General features: G+C 37.6%; 1 protein-coding gene across 4 annotated transcripts in view; it reads left to right on the forward strand.

Moving 5' to 3' along the window:
• Nucleotides 1-2,484: 2,484 nt before the first annotated feature.
• Nucleotides 2,485-19,841, forward strand: part of ehbp1 (EH domain binding protein 1) — a 138,918-nt gene continuing 121,561 nt past the window's right edge. For all 4 annotated transcript variants that reach the window (XM_016487971.1, XM_016487972.1, XM_016487974.1 and 1 more), the window contains exons 1-2: nt 2,485-2,849; nt 4,183-4,647. In XM_016487971.1, the coding sequence (XP_016343457.1) occupies nt 4,544-4,647 (104 nt within the window). In that variant the 5' untranslated portion in view covers nt 2,485-2,849; nt 4,183-4,543. The remainder of the gene's footprint in view (nt 2,850-4,182; nt 4,648-19,841) is intronic.

The raw sequence follows: 19,841 nt of genomic DNA on the forward strand, positions 1-19,841 counted from the left end.
GTGTGATCTGAAGTGCAGAACAGCAGGAGGTGGTGTCATACTTACAGACAGCAAAACATTTCAAATCAAATTAATCTTTAGCCAGTATTAAGGCCTGTTCAGATCAATCTATGGCTAACTTGTGTTTCAGATCAAAGATTAAAATGACAAATAAAAACAAAATATTATTTTATTACATTTATTACTACTTCATTACTACTACTACTACTACTAATATAAAATTCAATAGAATAAAAACATGTCAGTAATTATTTTTTTTAGATGTTTGCTTATGATGGCATGGACTTAATATCATTATTCAAGACATAATCACTATTAAGAGATTCTCCGGAAAGTAAAATATCACAATATTTAGCATCAATTTTATACTTACAAAGTTCATATCTTTGTTAATGTTTATGATTTTTCAAAGTATTGTATGAGTATAGTCTTCTGTAAATATTGTTGAATAAACTATAATTTGTATGTTGAGGTTGCTCTCTGTGCTTCCTTGTGTTTATTTGAAGAGGACATTCAGCTGGAGTTATTTACAGAATCTTCTATCCAACAACTTCTCTGCCTTCAGCACAGAGATTAAATTTTAGTGTACACACACACACACACACACACACACACACATACACACACAAATGAACAGAGTTCTGTAATACCGACCTGATCAACAGATGTTGACCAAACACACTTATTTCACACTTATTAAATATTTAATTAAGAACTCTGAATCTCATTGTTGAACATTGATTTCCTCATAATGATGCACAAAGGGTTCAGAAGAAACTCTATACAGCATTTAATTAGCCATAATGAGGAGCATTAACTTTCTATAGTTTCTTCTGTGATGTCATTGTCTCTCTCTGCAGACTGAGGCTCCAAAGCTTCCATTGTGTGTGACATCACTGTTTTCTCCTTTCTTTGTCTTCACCCACGGCTGTGCCCATGTGTCCGTGCCAGAGCATGAGGGAGTGATTCAATTACAGTATCTCGCTGCCAGTGAACACACTCACATTACTGCTGGGACACACACAGGAAGAGAGAGAAAGTAAAGTCAATGCACAGACAAACTGCAGACTCACGCCACACCAAATCTTTGTGAAGATTTCATTGATTGAATTGTGGGAATATAATTATTTTTTAGTATTGGTTTTGTATTGTAAAATCACTGGCTATGTTTTTACAAAATGCCTGTTTTATCAAAGAAAAATACTGATCAGTTTTCCTACATCACAGAGGAGCTGTTACAAGATGGTTTATTTGTTACAAGATGGTGTTGGCAGCTCCTGAGCTGTCAGAGCAGAAGCCTGAGAGGTTTAATGTTGCCTAACACAAGTTCTGAAGTGTTGGCAGCCCGTAAAAAGCAGAATCTGATATATAGACTTCTTGAGTCTCTGTCTGACACATGGCAAAGGTGTCTGATTGGCTGTCTTTTTAAAAGCTTTTGGCACTGTTACACTGCAGTCACAATGTTACAACTCTCTGTAGACACTGTGACTGCTTTTGAGTAGAGATCACAACCTCCTCTACCCTGTGTGCCCACATCTTCACATCTTCCGATACACACGCACACACCCGTTCATCAGGGAGGAAACCCGTCTCATGCACTCAAAAGATAAGGATCGAGATGCTGGAGAACCGGCAGAAAAAATCTGTGTGAGCCCCTCCCTCCACATACTCACAGACATATTTGTCTTTCCTAGAATTCTGGCTGCTTCAAAGCATTTTTTGACACGTGGTGTGTCTCTCTGTAATATTAAGGACTGATGTGCAGGCATCAAAAAGCTTCTGATGAACAAATAAATTCAAAGAATATAATGAAGGCAAAAACACAGAACTTTCATTTAAAATTGTAATTTAAAAAACTTAAAGTTCTAATCTGATTATAAAATGGCCTGTGTGTTTCTCTTCAGACTCTTCAGACAGAAAAAAATGTTCTGCAATGAACTATTTGCCATTTGGCAGTGGAATCAGACTCTTGTCTCTTGCACAAACTTTCTCCATGTTTCACTCACTTCATTTTTTCCAGATTTTTTTTTCCAAAGCACATTACTGACCTGATTGTTTTACTTCAAATAACATAAAATAAAATAAAATAAATATTACATTACATTTAATTACAAATATATTGTTTTAAAATATCTAACAGTTTTTGTTTTGTTCTAGCTAGCATTTTTAATTATTCACAGATTCACTCCAGATAATTGAATTGCCTCAGCCTACCAGATATTTGCAATTTTCACAACACTCATATTTAATACACTTTATACCTTAACACGTAGAAGAAGGTTTACATTACTTATGTTCCTACTCAACTCAGTATGCTTGCTCACACAGGCGGGTTAAAGAGCTCTGAAAGATGTCTCTATCGACCAATAGGAGCGTTCACTGGCAACAAAAGCGTTACGAAATGTCATGAATATGTAAATATTTACGGCCCCCAGCCAATGAGAGACGCGTGGGGGCGTTTCTCGGAGACTCGGCACAGAAGTTTGACTGAATGTGGGATTGGTGAGGAAAATGATGGAGTCTTGATTCGTTGAGTTTGTGTGTGGATACGAAAACAGCGCTGGAATTTCCTCCTTTCGACTGGGAAAACCACCACTGCTTCTCGGCTTCAAGCTCCTCTGTTTGGTTGTTGCCGGTATACATCTGAGTATCCAAGGGATTTCTGTTTCGCTGCCGCTCTTTTCCCTAGGATAGCCTGCCTGGCTAAGGTTAGCCTAGGCTGCTTCCGGAGCTCTATGGGAATATCCTGCCAGAGCGGCTCTTTAGCTCGCTAGCGGGCTGAATGCAGCCACGCGCCTCCCGCCGCATCGGGCGCATTCAGCCGCTACTGCTGCGGCATTATTCACGCGGTGAGTGCAGGAATGCGACCAGGATGTTTATGATTAATATCTGTGAAATGGTCTATGGAATTGCAGGAGTTCATTATCGATTGTTGTAATGATCTCTAAAGCTAGGTATTTATAAAAACACTGTGACTTTAAAGAGGATCTTTAACTAGTAACCTGAGAACATCTATCTTTAGTCTCTGTAAGTTAGTCAGTTTGACAGCACTGACAGTTCATCAGTTTGTAGTGTGTGCATGAGGATATGAGTTGTTTTAAGAAGCCTGCATGAATATAAAACTATCATCTCGTGAATGTTTGAACAGCAACAGTTGCGAACATAATTAAAAGAAATGGATGAGTTATTTTAACCAGTCCAGGACAACTTTTGAACTTTTAACGTCAGCTATGTAAAAAGTCTGACAGAATGGAAAAAAGAAAGACTGGAAACAAACTGATTGTCAGTCTGCTTGATATTTACTGATTAACACAAGCGAGAAAGTGGTGCTGTACTAAATATTGGCACAACTGTCAATATAATGAAGGGTGATGTCCTGCTTAGCCCTAACCGCATTCTTAATGTAATACCTGACTGCATTCTCTTTTTAGCTTTTTTATTTTTTTAAATTAAAAACACATAATACAAATGACAGTTTGTATTAAAACATTGTTATTAGTCAAAATTACGTGTCATCCTTTCACTAAAATGCCCACTTTTCCTTGGTTCTCACAATAATTTTCCCTATAGCGTTCAAAAAAGTAGTTTCATTAAAAAGTTACAAAGCAGGAACAAATCCAGCTGCCTACGAGGTGAATGACAACATAAAAAAGGTTCAAAACTGTGTACTTAAATGCTTTAATAAGGGAAAGAGCTATAATCCCATGAAGCATTGTGAGTGGCATAATTGAAACAAAAATGGGTAAATATAAAACCTTTGATTTAAATAGGTTGATTATGCATATAGAAACAGTGCATTCTACCATGCGCAAAATAAAATGCACCAATAACTTTTGATATACAGTATCAAATGTTTCCAAGTCTTCAGAGTATTTGTAACTGGTCTACAAGATCTAATCTGTCTGACTATGAAATTTGGTTGCACAGATAAACAAAGTCAGCCAAATCTCTGTTTCCTGATACCATCACTTTCCATTGCCTTTCACAGATAACTGATAGGGAATTTTCTGTTACTGGTATGAATCAGTGCTTCAATTAAGGATGGGTTTGGTAAAATGAGTTGAAACTGACAGATATTTAATGCAGAAATCTGAAAATCAAAGATAAATGAGTTAATAGATATCTTTTGGTGCAACAACCTTTATCACCATAGTCTAACTGCCTCCCTCTTTGTCTCTGTAGGTTTATTGACACATGGAAATGAGGAATATTGGATTACCATGCACTGCTTACGTTTATTTTGAGGGATTTGCTGTATGGAATGAGCTCTGTGAGAGCTGTCAATCACCCTGGTGGATTTAACACGTCATGCCATCATGCAGATCTGCGATCATCCACACTAATGTTTTGATGACAAGGGATCTGCGTGTTTTTTCCTTTCTTCTACCTGATTTTAAACCCCTTAAACATCAATGAATGCACAAAAGCCGATTTTGGAAAGATACTTTTGAGAACTTTTTCAAGGAAAGGTTTTGTGAGGGGGAGGTGTCAGAACACGACAGTATTTTAAACAAACTGTCAGCTCTTTAAAGAGGAAAAAAACATGGCTTCGGTGTGGAAGAGACTGCAGCGTGTTGGGAAACATGCTTCCAAATTCCAGTTTGTCGCCTCCTACCAGGAACTCATGGTGGAATGTACAAAGAAATGGTGAGTTGTCACTGCTTGCATGTCTCGCGCGTGCTGCTACTCATTTCCAGCCCAGCTTGTGTGTGTGTGTGTATGAGCGAGCGCGAGCACCGGCTTCTGGAATGCTGAGTTGGCCCGTGACGTATCTAACGGCGATGATTTATCCATTCTCCTGGGCGTCCCTGTGTGTAGGGAGAGGCTGGCAATTTGCAACTATACTTTTCCATTTTGTTTATTTTCTCTTCTCTCTGTTTAGGAATCATGCACGATGAGTTGTATGAGATTTGCTGCAATGAAGCCTGAAGTCTCCTTCCCATATTTCAGCAGATAGGATGTAACTCAAATTAGATGTAGTGAGATGTTAAACATGCATATATGTTATTATTTACAATTAACTAGATACAATAGGCAGTTCTGTTTCTTTGTATTTTACATACACACTTGGTTGTCCCTACATTTAAAGCATAATCATCAACATTTATCATGTTTACATGTAAATTTTTTCTGCTTAAGGTCCATATTTTTTTTCAATTACTAAAAAAATAGTAAATAAATGGCAATAAAATAGATTTACAAGTCTTTCAGCTATTGGAATATTCTGGTATGGTTGTAGTCAGCATAAACTAAGACATTCTTTTTACTGGAGATGTGCACCCTTGCCAGTTATTTAATAATTTTTTAGTAAATTTTGTGCAGTAATTTAATAAACTTATTGTTCTAGACAACAGCACATAATGTAATGTGGGTCATGAGGTGCTTCCACCTCATTGGTTTTATGTTCACGTCTTTTAATGTTTGGGGAAAAAATTAATCCTTCTGTGGATGCCTTTTATAGTTGCTGTGGATCTGTGGATGCCTTTAAAAAAAAACATTTTCTAAATGCATATCATCAATCTTACTGTGAATAATTCACCTGTGTGAATCAAAATGTCATAACTCATTCTTCCAGAGAAAGAACAGACTTTTCTCTGGTGACTTATGCCAGATTGCTCCAATCATTTTGTCCACATAAACCCACCCTTTTTGTATAATCGACTGCAAGCTTGCATTTAGGTTTGCCCCATCCAATCAACAACCGATGGAAAGAACGCCTACATTTTTTCATTTTTAATAGTCCGTTCAATTCGGATGTATATCACAGTTCCAAAGAAAATATCTGTGGCTACTTCCTTTTCATCACAACTTTAAAATTTGACATTTGGTCCCAGTCTCTTGAATATTTGGTTGCATACTTGCTGCAAAGTATGTTCACAGTGGAATGTTGCTCAGAGGTTAAGGTCAGGTTGTGGATTATGCTGTATTAGGGGGCAAGTACCCAGCAATTTGTCAAGTTTTCTTTGACAATGTTGCCTTAGGTGTGTTGGATTTTAGAGTTTCTTGTAGATTTCCAAAAAGAGTTTAGTTCTGCAGTCATGGTGATTGGCAACACATTCAGTTCTCCACACGGGAAACATAAGTCATATTTACCCCAGCTCAAGTCTGAGGAGTTCAGGTGCGGCAGGATTGTTTCTGGACCCTGGAGGCATGTCTAATTGAGTGTTTTACTCTCGGGTTTGACAAACACACACCCCTGAGGTGTTTCAGATGTGAATGCTTCAGGTAATGGTATGGTATGCACTAATGGGGGTTGCTAAGGGCACTGCTGTGCTGTGAACTAAATGCCTTTCTGTGGAAAAACAATATTTCTTAATCGGGTTTTAAGACCAGAAAGCATTCCTTCTCTCCCCCTGTGTGTGTGTTTTGGATGCACAGACTGTTGTCTGCATGGTGATGTGTGGACCAATGCGGAGTCAGAGCGGCGCTGGCGCTGATGAAAGAGCATTATTCACTTACTGACAAGAAGCTCAAAGGCATTTGTGTCAGGGAGACATTAGTGCCTCAGCTACTTGCGTATGTGTGTGACGGCTACGTGATCTCTGCTTTGTGGTTCGTCTTGTCCAGTGTGCCATTGTTCTGATGGAAAGTTTACCACATTTGGTCTCAAGTGGAAACAGCTCTCTAAGCTTGAGTAAAAACTCAATTTCTCCACTTTTTATGTCGAAAAACATTTCATTTGTTCTGAAATGTAGGGCAGACGGAAAATATGTTCATGGGAGGAATGAAAGGAGGCGTGAGTCAGCAATCAAATGAATGAAGAAATGTGAATACAAAATCATTTTAGAAGTTTAAACATAGCATAATGCCTCCACTGGTTCTGATCCCATATGGATAATATGATTGTAGTGTGTATGAAAGTTGAAAAATTAAGTGGATGGAGTAGGTTCATTTAGGAGATTTGGCATGGCCATCAGCTCTGATTCCTCAGGCTGAAATATGAGTTGTGGTATTTCAATCATTAACTTCCCCAGTGTTGTGTATGTGTGTGCATATGTTATTAGATCATTGATATCCGGAGAGTGTCCGGTGGTATTATTTATCTGTAGCCAGATAAGCGGAGCACAACAGCTCTGCCGGACACATACTGCAGGAGCAGCGTCCAGTCAGGCCCCAGCCAACACCTTGGGCAGTATTTCAAAAGCATGCTGCTAGGAGACGGGACACACTACGGTCTGCTTAGGTATCCCTGCCTGTTGATTCAGTGCCTTCTAGAATGTTGGTCTTTGCAGTTCTCTTGTCCCTTGGCAACATCAAATGTTTATTAGATGAATCTTTCAGTGTCTCTGGTGTAAAGTGCTGTTGTGTAATCCTGCCGATTCCCACGCCTCTATAGCATGGCCACGGTGGTGTTTAATTACTGTGGAGAATTGCTGCAGTAATGTATAGAATGCTGTGTAGACTATTTTAATTTAACAGTATTGTTCAATTTCTCTGGAGAATTGCTGTAGAAATTTAAAAAAATTGTAAGAGAAAAAACAATGTACAAAATGCACACTACCGTTAAAAAGTTTGGAGTCAGTAAGATTTTTATTTTTTAAAGAAATTAATACTTTTATTAAGCAAGGATGTATTAAAATGACAATAAACATTTATAATGTCACGAGATTTCTATTTCAAATAAATGATATTCTAACTGTGTATTTAAAAAAATATTTATACTTTCCACAAAAATGTTTTCAGCAATGATAATAAAAAGAGCACCATATCAGCCTATTACAAATGATTGACTGGAGGAATGGCTGCTGAAAATTCAGCTTTGCTGTCTCAAGCCAGGACTTTAAACATCTAACTCTAAAAGTGTGTAGAAAAAAAAGGTACTTTTTTATAATTTGCAAGATAATATTTTAATACTTTTGGAAACACTGTTTTTTAATATCACACATTTCTCACAAAGTATAAATGGGTCTTTATATATGAAAATATATAGCTTCTTTTATGTTTTAAGAATGGGGGGTTCCTTTGCAAGGGGTCCTCCTTGGTATCAAAAGAAACCCCTGTCGTTGAGTATTGCTGCAGTAATGTGTAGCTGCTTTAGAGTATTGGACCGGGGCAGCCAGCTGCTTTTGTTTTCAGGCCTGGTGCCACGGGTCAGTCCGACTGGAATGAGGAAGGGAGATCCTTCAAAGTGCTACAGCAGCCAGACCTAAACTCAGACCTTTAAAATCCCAGCATGCTTCATGTGGTATTTCACTTAGCATTATATATTTCAGTACTGCCAAGAATCTCATCTTTATTGGTGAGTTAGCCTATATTTGACCAAGGGGCACATTGACACTAAGTCTGGAATGATGTTTACAAGAATTACACTGTGACTTACAGCGCACTCCATATTTTCAATTTCAACTTCTTTTTCTCTGGAGGGGTTGAGGAAGGAGGAAATGATTGAAGAGAGGGAATGTGGTTTAGAGTGTGAAAAAGTTTTACATCCTGTCAGCAGAGGAAAGAGACTAGAGGTGCATGTTTAAGTTGATCCGTTTGCCCCTTTTTGCATTTTCTGACCTGGCCTGATGTGATTCTTTTGATTCCTCTGTCTGGAGTCAGAAGGTTTAACAGACCTGTTCAGCTCACATGTGATCCAGAGTGCTAAACTGGACTTAGATTATGTGTTACTTTATTAAAGCGAATACAAAACAATACTGAGCATCTGTGCTATATTGAATAATTCTGGGCAAGGTGTTTAGTGAGATGGAGTGCACACTTTAATATATACACACTTTCTGTTGTCAGTAAAAGCAGATTCTCCTTTTCCAGCTGTGTTGTCCATGTGTTAATTGTAAGAAATTATTATTTCTCCTCCCTCTTGGCTTCTCCTCCACCTTTAGCAGGGCTCGACAATTAGGAGTGCCTGATTAACCAACAACCTTAAATTAAGGCCTGGTGGTAAAACAACCTTATTTATTCGAATATAAGGTTACAAGGGTCAAAAACATGGATTTTTATTTTATTTTATTTTTTTATTAATTTAATTAAATTTTTTCAATTATTTTATGTTGCGGGGTGAGTGAACATTTTGGCAGGGCGAGTACAAAAAATCCTTAACACAGGCTACGTTTACATGCAACCAAATAATTCATTTGTAATCGGATTGACGGCTCAATCGGACTGAAAAGCATTCATGTAAACACCTTAATCGATCCGATTGAGCTCGATCGGAATGAAATTTTGATCGGATTGAAGGGGGTGGTTTATTCCTTTTCTAATACGATTGAGAGTGCATTTAAACACTCGATAGGATTGAACCCCGAAACTGAAAGGACTGCGCATGTGCAATGACGCAGAAATAGCGTAATGACATATGACATGTGGAAGGAGCGGTTCTTCCTTTTGAATAAAGTGTTGTATAAATGCGTGTCCTCCTGTCATTATAAAACTCTCCTTTCACTCGGCAACTGTGAAGTGGAGCAGGACAACCACCCACCAGTCCTTGTTTTGGATACTCATCCACAGTCAACCCGTTTTGGGTGCGGGGAGGGGCATTTTTATTGCGTGATAAATATGAGCAGCACCGCACAGCGGTTTATGTGTATATTTATCCATAAATGGATACATATTAATTCTGCTGTTAAAAACAAATAAAGAAACCATGAAGGAGAGTGGTTATTATGTGCAAACAGTTGAGAAACTCTATATTTTTGCAGTGTGCGCATGTCAAAAAAAAATCTATTCCGATTTGAAGCTTGTGACATAAACCCGCACATCAACCCGAGCACTTTATTTAGCGTTCATGTAAATACTACATTCAGATTCATTAATCGTAATGAATTCAGTCCGATTGAACCCAAAATTGTGCATGTAAACGTAGCCACTGTGCCCTGCCTTTGGCCTGAAAAATGGCAATTTAATGCTCACATTGCTGTCTGTCACAATAAATCACCCTCTTGTCCTCAACACACACAGATGCCTCACTCCCTGTCACTGTGAATTAAGTCACTCAGGGTGAATGAAACAGACCCTCATTTGTCATTTCTCATATGAATAGATGCTAGCACTTGGCAGGTTGTGTTTATTTCCGTTTTTTTGTTTTTTTCAAGGAAAGCTCAAAGCAAGTTAATCAACAGCATTTGTGCCCCAATGTTAATTACTAAAGAACATGATAAAATAATTTTAAACAGATTTTAAAATAATCAAAGTCAGTAAGTGATTCAGTCACACTAGTCTCATGCCAACATGTCTAATTTTAGTATTTATGTACGTACGTAAAATGGTGTGTATGTTGATGTGATTGTAAATGGCTTACTATAATGTTTCTAAATGAACTTTGCCATAATTTGCATTAAGCTGCTGATGCTGTCGATAGAGCTTAAGTTGTATTGATCCAGAATGTTCCTTTAATCATCTGATTAGTGCCTCACTGCAAGTATTACACCATCCCTGAGCCTTCGCTTCATGTGGATGTGAGGAAATTACTGATGCTGTGTAGGAGGCTGTGAAGATGCAGATCTGTGTGTGTGTTTGATTACACATGCTGAGCAGACTGAAGGTTTCATAAGGTCATGTAAGTGATCAGGGAATCAGAGGGGAGTCATGATGTATAGCTTAGGTTTCATTTATCAGTGTACCTCAGGGTAGCCATGTTTCCATTAAATCCAGGCGAATTAAACTCATGCGCAAAATTAAAATATCACATGAAACATTTGCTAGTAAAGCACTGTTTTCATCCCATGTGTTCAAGAGAATAAAATCGTCACTTCCTGAGAAAAGGGTGCAAAGTATCAATAATAAAAATGAAAGTTGCTGCAACCGGGGAAGCCTGTAGCTCTTCTTTCCTACATAATAATTGAGTTGTGCCTCAGATCCTGCAGACGACACACGCAAAAACAAACGCTGTCATGTTATCTTGTGTTTGGATGCCTGATGTATGGGATGTTGGAAGGCAGTTATGGGAGGTGATTATAACATAATTGTGATGATGGACATTGGCTCAGGCGTTTCAAAAGTGGTAAATGTGTTTCCATCATCCGTTTATTTTTTGTATGCTTTATCTTAAAATTTGAGATCTTAAAAAATAGGTAGATGGAAACAAAGCTACTGAGATGATCGGTGTTTCTTTGTTTTTGTTTTTTTGTGTGTCTCTTTCAGGGTTTTTGGGTTTGGATTCATGTCGTCTGGATGCAGTAAGCCCTCATAATGAAGGATTCATGGCTTTATGTATCAGTCAGTTTTGAGTTAATGGACTCCAAGCCCTTTCATGTGCCTCATGACACTGGGTGTGTATGTTTGTGTGCTCTCCAACTCAAATTGCTAGCAGGACCAGATAAGAGGAGATTTTCAGCAACTTGAAATGATTTGGAGGAAATAATTCATTTAGTTGACTTCAGTGATCTTATATAGCTCTGTTTGCAGTATATGCAGTGTCATATTCTACACTTTTGTGGTGTTTTATTTTTACTCTGAAATCCACTTATAATGTTCATCAAGGTTTCTTGCATCAAAAATGTCAGTTTCTGTTTTCTAACTGCTCTGTCATGATGATGGGAGGGAGCTTTGCATGATGAACAATGTGTTCATATTTATATGTATGAGTGTGTGTTAGGGCTGGGTAAAATATATAGATATCTTGATATTAATCGATTCTCATTTTTACGGAACAATATCGATTCTTAAATCCTAAGAATCGATTATTCTAGCCTGTTGTCAGTTAATGGACAGAACATTGAAGGACACTTCCCATCCAATATATCGCAATAAGCATTGTGGTTTGGTACTTTTAATATGAAACAAAGTCAAAGTATTCAAACAATAAATGCCGTTTTGGCGCTGTTTAATGTGGAGTGACAGATCGCTGTAGCACCTCAGATCAACAGACGCAGCAGCGCGAGGTGCACTTGAACTGATCATCTCCTCCACATTAATACCAGTTTCAGCACAAAATAAACATGACTAAACATCCGAAGGTAAGTTAAAAGAAAGAGTACAACTTTACAATCTGTATCCTGTCTCATGTAATCGCTCAATCAGTGTTTCAGCCGCTCAATAATGTCAATATAACAGCTTGTAAACAATGTCACGTAACCTCAGACATTTTGCTAAATATATGCACCATATAACATATTCATTATACAGTAAATGTTACGGTTCTTCAATGTTTAATTTATGTTTGAATAAATCCATCAAGTTTTTATGACAGCCACCATTATGTTTAAAAAAACCGAATTGAAGTAGAAATATTATTATGTAATTGTAACTTTATTATTTTAAAAACATCTAGTGTAATTTTAACATCAGTAAATTTTAACCTTCAATATTATAGTAATGTAGTACCAACTGACTCTCATGTATATTTTACAGCATTAGTTGAGAGATTTTTTTCCTTGAGAAAATTTGGCATGTACTGTACCTGATATATATCCAAAATAATCGATATTGAATCGAATCGAATTGGTAATCGAATCAAATCGCAAGCTTGTGAATGAGAATCGAATCGTGAAATTTGTCAAAACCCAGCCCTAGTGTGGTGTGTGTGTGTATATATTAGTGGTGTGATGGTTCAGATTGCTCACGGTTTTAGGGTCACGGTTCGGTTCGGTATGTGCTATGTTGAGGGAAAAAAGGACTATGGTCAAATAAAAATAAGGAAAATGATAACAAATAATCAAACTAAATGCAACAGCACAAATAAATACAATTGCAAAGATACAAATAAAATAAACAGTGTTTTTCAGGTGTTTCAGGTACAGAAACTTAAAAGTAAACAAGTGTAAAATAACAGTGCATATTTCACTGTATAAATTAAAGACCAATCCTTGTTGAAGTTACAAAAGCTATTCAGTCAAGATAAGTGAGTGATTTCCTTGTCTTCTGTTGTTTAACATTAAAAACAGACAGCAGGAATAGACTGCTGCTGAATAGATGTTTGCAAGGATACTCACAAAGACGGGTCGGGCATGTTGATATTTTTTGTGTTAGTTTGTCATTTCAAACGCAAGTCTTGAAAGAGAAATCAATATTTGTGTGGCACGCAAACACATTTTAGGTTTATTTCCTTATAAGGGTACCAATCGACCTTCTCTGTTTTTCTCTTTTTCTCTCTGTTTGTGTGTTCGTGCTCATTGGATGATTTCATCACTGATTGCAGTTTTTCATAATGACTTCAATAAAACAGGTTTTATAACTTGAAGGAATATTTCCATTACGATATAGTCTGTGTGTGTGTATCTGTGTGAATGATCTGACAGATAAATCTGAGGTATAGGAAATTATGATCCGCACTCATGAGAACAGTCTTCTTTTTGCGTTTTATTTTACATTTATTACTGATGGGAAAAGACACAAACGTTTCGGCTCAAAGCCTTCCTCAGTGTGCAAAACAATTCAATTAAATTCAAAGTGCGGATCATAAATTCCTATACAAAGTAACTTATCAGATTGACGCACCAAAATAAGATCAAGTAACGCAAGAGCGTTGCAAACGGCGTTGATAAATCTGAGGTAAAATGTTTCTGAAATATTTCTAAAAACTAGAAGGCAGCAGAAGGATTAATTGCAAGTTGGGAAAGATATGAATAAATATCTGTTGGGCTGAAACAAACAATTTTAATAATAGATTATTCTATTGTTTAATTCCAAATTTGCAAATTGAAGTCTGTATAATTTATGCTATACATTGTGTGCAAAAATTTTTAAAGTCATGATGAAACGGAAGTTGTGATGTACTGTACGACTGTATTGTGATGTATGTCCAAATGAAATGGATTATCGAAAATGTAGGGTGGGAACTCAATCCATTGGTTGTTGAATTGGATTTAGAGATGTGGGAGGCAGATCTGAATACAAGCTTGCAGTCGATTGTAAGAAAGGGGTGGAATTACTATGTTAAAAAAAGTGAAAAAATCTGAAATGCATACATACATGATGAATAGTTCACAATAAGATAAATATGATGCATTTAGAAAATAGGTTGATTTTTCATTTCATGCCGATGTTTAAGTATAAAAAAAATATCTGAAATTGCCTTGAAGAATTTGTTGACTTTTGAATGCTTGAATGCTTGGACATCCTGCAATGAATAACTCATACAATAAGTCAATAAGTCATAGTTACAATTCTATGTTTTGAAGGGCATTTCTTGGTTGAACTGTTTCTTATAGGAATACAGTGAATTTCATGATAATCAATCAGACATTCCAAAAGCTTGCAATTTATTTTATTTTTTTTTTTACTTGTGTACTAAAGACATTTTAAGACGTTTACTCTCTCTCTCACTTTATTCTAAAAAATAATTTAAAAACAGTGCTACACAGATAGCCGAATCAATAACCTTCTCGTCTGCCATCTCTCTCTCTTAGCCGTATTGTGTGGCAGTACTGTATTGTGTGTTCCTGATCTCCCGTTACAGGCTCTTTAGTGTGCTAATCTTAATATCACTCTGTTCCATTAGCTGCGCTCTCTTTGTCTTGCTCTCTTTCTTGATTCAGATGTCAGAAATCAAATCAGAGGGGGGTTTTCTGATTGACAGCATCACTGTGTGCGTTTGTCACAAGTGTTCTTTCCTTTTTATTGATGGAGCTGTTCATAGCCTTCAGATGGTTGCGAAAATCTGTATTGTTATTATTTTTTTGTCCATCCGTTCTGAGTCAGGATGTGGTTCAGTCTGTCCACTCCACTTCTTCTCTCGTGGCATCTCATCCCTTCCTCTCCCTCCCTTTCCCTGTGGACCGAGGAACAGAGGCAGTAAGGTCACAGATTGTAGGAGCATCGCTGCATAAATGACTTTTTATAGACATGATGCATAAATATCTGACATTTTAAGAAAACACGTGTCCCCAAATTAACTGTTAAATGTATTTTTACACCATCCCTTGTGGTTTGTTAACTTAATTTAGCCAGAATCACAAGGTCTTAGTAAAGAAATTGATTTGAAAACCGCGGACAGCAGTTACTACAAGCAATGATTTGTGATAAATTTTTAGTCAGACATGACTGAAAGTAATCACATATGATTCAGTGAGTCAGTAAACATGCCTCAAGACCGATTCAGTTACAGTGATTTGCCTTGTTGTCTAAATGATTCAGTCTGTTTATAACCGATTTGTGAATCACTCCTATCAAATCTTTTAAATCTATTAAAAAGGTTAAAGAGTTAAAAATAGCCATTTGTTTGCAAATCTGATATTACTACAATAAATATGTGTTTGTTGCAACACAGTACTAAGATGTGTTGCCTGTTTTTATTTTGATGTGCCCTGTTTTTCTTTGTTTCACCTACTGTATGCAGGTAGTTAAAATGCATGTGACCACATCACATAGTTTAAATGCTAATCCATCCTGTTGCGTCTTCGAGATAAATGAAGGAAAGCCCTAAACAAAAGTTTTAAACATAATATAAGACATTAAAAAGACCCTCCCAATCTGATCACAAGTGGTCACAGGAGATGCATGTTATCAGCTGTAAACAGCATGTCGTGGTGGACCCCTTGTGATCAGATCACATGTGGATGTAAATACTAGTTATAAACACAAGCCATCCTCGTTCTTGCTCGCTTGGTTTTCTCTGTGTGTGATGGCGTGCAATAGCAGCTTTAGTGTTCGTGTTGGGGCAGATGTGCTACTGGTGCCCAGTGAAGAATTTTCCTCCAGGATTTGCCAGTCAGTCTGTGTGTGTGTGTACCCTCTCTACCCTGCTCCACTTCCTGCTATGCGATGACCCACTTTGTCACTCCTTTTCTCTTTATTTGTTTATGTCAGCCTTCCTCAAATCTACAGGTTTTGTTTTGCTGTGCAATCAGAAGTGTAAATGGCGTATGAGGTACTGTGCCTCCCAGATTAGTCTGTTGCATTTATGTATTTTAAAGACTTTAGCCTTTGTCTATTTATGTAATAGAGAGAGAATGCTTGGGTAATAGCTCAAGATGAGTGTAAAACTCTCTCTCTCACACCCACAGCATTTTCCACTGTTTTTATGGGGGTGTTTATTGTCTATTAATGAATGTTGTAGATCTACATTTACTAGCTAGACAGAAAACAGAAGCCCGGTTTCCAAATTGTTTAGACATTCAGAACTGAGCCTGTTTTAGATCAGGGTTTTGTAAATTTCTGGTTCTGCTAAAATCAATATTTTTTTATAGTCTTTAAAATAATTCTTAAACATTTGATTGACTTTGCGGCTGTTTATTTTAATTAGATATGTACATTACCATTCAAAAGATATAAAAAAAGAAAACTTCTTTTAAATTGCAATAATATTTCACAATATTGTGTTTTTTACTGTATTTTTTCTTATCAACTAAATGCTAAAAAACTAAATTTTTTATCGACTAAAAACTTTGGTCAGCATGAGACATTAAATAAAATCTTACTGACCCCAAACTTTTTACCAGTAGTGTAGTTCATGGGGTCACTTAAATTCACTCAATCATTATAAGTAATAAACATGTCTCTGAGGGCTTGCTTATTCTAACAACATTTAGACGGCTACAGTTGTGCAATCTGTACATTAGGACTAACGAGTGCTGCTAAACACTTGTTACATTCAGTTCACTTTTGACTCATTAATTCTTCAAAGAACATTGCATGCTATGTTTGGAAGTCTTGTACAGTTCTTGTTGTAATAAAAGTTGTGAACACATAGGCTATGCAGACCTGCAGCCTGTCGGTCTTAAATTCTCAGAGCAGGGTTTGACAGTCTTGGCTTCATTGCTCACACCTCAGATGTTGACAGGTTTCTATCAGCAGACACCTGCCAGGTGTCTGATCTACACAGAATGCCAATCATGGAAAAATTTCATATTAGGGTCTTTTTATAGAACGGTAGTTAAGATGGACCTTGAAAACGCAGTCAAAAGACTCTCTGGCTTTGGCAGGCAAAGTAAATCTTAAGGTATCTAGAGCTTCATGACCTGCAGCCACACATCCGAGCTAAAACAACACACCGACTTTAAGGATCTGTGTGGTAATGGGTCTGAGAAATGAACTGTACCCTAGGGAGCACAGAGTGCACATATGAAATATAAGAAATGAACCACGAAATGAGTTACAGGTGTGGTTCTTTCTGTTTTTGGCTGAATGTTGATGGGAGTGCAGCAGGAAACACATTGAAACAATAGCGATACTGTGATGTAGTTCTGTTGAACATGTACTGCTTGTGTTTAGGGTTCAGATTAGGGATGCACCGAATGTTCGACAAACCGAAATAAAGCGAAAAGGCCGAATAATATGTACCGAACAACGACTAATGCGATCACATAGAGGCGCGCACTAATGCAGCAAACATGTCGGCAGTGTGAAAGTATTTAAAACTATCAGAGAAAGACGCAGAAATCATTACAAGCATGAAGCACAGACAGCGAGAGACTGTTTAGTGCTGCATCACGTCTCCGATGAGAAAAGGTGGCTGATGCTGGTGGTTAGGCTACTGTATGATGATTGAAATCTCGAAATGGCCTCAAACGATTAGTAAATAAACTGCAGAATGTTATATTTTCTAATGCACGCACAAATTGCATGTATTCTGACAACGCTGCACGAGCTCGCGCCGCAAGGGTTCAAAGTCCAAAGTGTGAGGAAAATCTGCGCTGAAACTGTGTTACTCATCAGTTGCTCAGTAACATTTTTGTGAACTTTTTAAAGGCATGTGACAGTGTGATACGTGCGACAAACATCTTCCCAAATTCGTAATGAGAATCATAAATCTGCATGCTGTTGTCAACAAAAAGAAGCACTGAGACCTTCCTGCGGGTTTCTGCCAAAACAAAAGCAGAGAAAAAGCAACAACTCCATCAACATTCATAATGCTTGTAATTTTACTGTTGTTCTGTAAAATAAAATAAAAAGACAATAATAATGATAATAATAATTACCCTACAACAGCTCTATTAATACATTTATTATAACATTCACACATAGTGTTCAAATTGGGATCTGTAATATATTCTAATGTTTTAAAAGAATTATTTTCTGCTCAGCAAGGCTGCCTTTATTTGTAAAGTAAAAAATACATGCCTGATTCAAGTCTCAAAAAATATTATTTAATATTATTTATAATATTCATTTTAAGTTAAATCGTGCTTTGTTGGTATAATGTCTGCTAGAATGTTAAAAAAAGGTTCAGTGTTAAGTAAATCTTTTGAAATATGATATGTAATATGTAATATAAGTCTATGGTGTCCCCAGAATGTGTCTGTGAAGTTTCAGCTCAAAGTACTCAACAGATAACAGATTATATCATTTTGAAAATGCCTATTTTGAGTGGAAGCAGAAAAACGCTGTTTTTCGGGCCTGTCTCTTTAAATGCAAATAAGCTGCTGCTCACCGCCCCCTTTTCCAGAATAGAGCTGCGCCATTACAGCTCGGACCTGCTAAAAACATCTGTTATGGTTCTGATTATCATGTTTATCACGCTGAAATCATGCAGTTTAAACCATATGAGTTTAAACTTCTGATTAGGGTTGGGCCGATAGACGATGCCATCGTCCATTGCCGATGGCTGATAGACATCACGATGTTGAGCCGGCATCGTGACCCCCCCCATTCCCCCCGCATCCCAATACTGTGTTCGGAAAGAAAATGACGTGCAGGCGGAACCCCTAAAGGGAATAAATACGAGATGGGAGGAAAATATATATTTCAATATTTTTCCTCGCAGTTATATAATTGGGTAATTATACTACATATTTCGGCATCAGGGAGCCGCTATTACACCTGGCATTGTGCTATTGAATATACGATCGTTTTTAGTTTCACTTTCGAGATTCGTGATCGCACGTACTCTGTTTATACTATGGAGCGGCAGTACTTGCCACACATTTTACAAGATTATATGTTTGTCAGTGGTACTGAGGATCTGCAAATCATTCGCCATCGTCCTCAGTCATCTCTCCTTACTCTGTTTATGTGGTAAGTGAAATTTTATGTACTGTAATGTAACAGGCAACCGTTACGGCATGTCTACACCAGATGCGACAGTTGTCGTGTCGCGCTGCGCTGCATTAGCTAAAGTCTGTCTACACTGGACGCGACAAAGCGACCGTTGAAAATTATTTGAAATTTGTGTCAGCACATCATAAATAGAACGTGGCAGCAGTTTACTGTCAGGGATTTGTCGTGTTGCGCCGCGCCACATCCACTGTAGACAGTATCACTTATTATAATGAGTTCTATAGACTGATCTATATATAATAGATCTCTATTATAGATCAGTGGTTCTGTAGTATTTTGTCGCGCCGCGCCGCTCGTGTCAGGTGAAGTTCTTATTCACACACAAGTTTACGTTAAAAACACACGAGTTACAAAAACAGTCGGTTTTGTCTGCGAAGGTAAACTGCTGGGAAATAAATTGCATGTTTATTGTAGATCTAAATGGTGTTCTGTGCTCGTCTGTGCAGACAAAGACAGAACAGTTAGCATGTTTTGCTCAAACTTTCGCCATGGCATTAGAATAAGGATTCACACTTTGGGCACACCCCCTAACTCCACCACCACCCTCCCCCCGCTCGCCGCTGCCCCCGCTGATGTCCATCCATCGCGATGTTTTACTGTAGACATCGTCCGATGCCAATTTTGTAGACATCGCCCAACCCTACTTCTGATATACGGTTTTCTGAGAGCACACATTCGAAGCATACGGACAGAAAGCGGCTGTCACAGCATGTGAGTACTAAACCAAGTTCTTATTCACACACTGCTCAAACTTTCGCCATGGCATTAGAGCTGGTACACCGTTATAGCTTGCGAAAACACAATGACGGTGCCGTGGGTGGAAACTTACAGATTAAGGGGCAGTAATGTTGTAATGAGATCTCTTTGCAACGTCACCAAGGGAGCGAAATCAAACGCGCTCGTTTTCTTAGACGCTTGCAGAAAAAGGCTTACCAAAACAAAGTTACTGGGTTAATATTTTTCAC

This window comes from Sinocyclocheilus anshuiensis, unplaced genomic scaffold (assembly GCF_001515605.1).
Source record: "Sinocyclocheilus anshuiensis isolate Anshui unplaced genomic scaffold, SAMN03320099.WGS_v1.1 scaffold918, whole genome shotgun sequence".
Classification (NCBI taxonomy): domain Eukaryota; kingdom Metazoa; phylum Chordata; class Actinopteri; order Cypriniformes; family Cyprinidae; genus Sinocyclocheilus; species Sinocyclocheilus anshuiensis.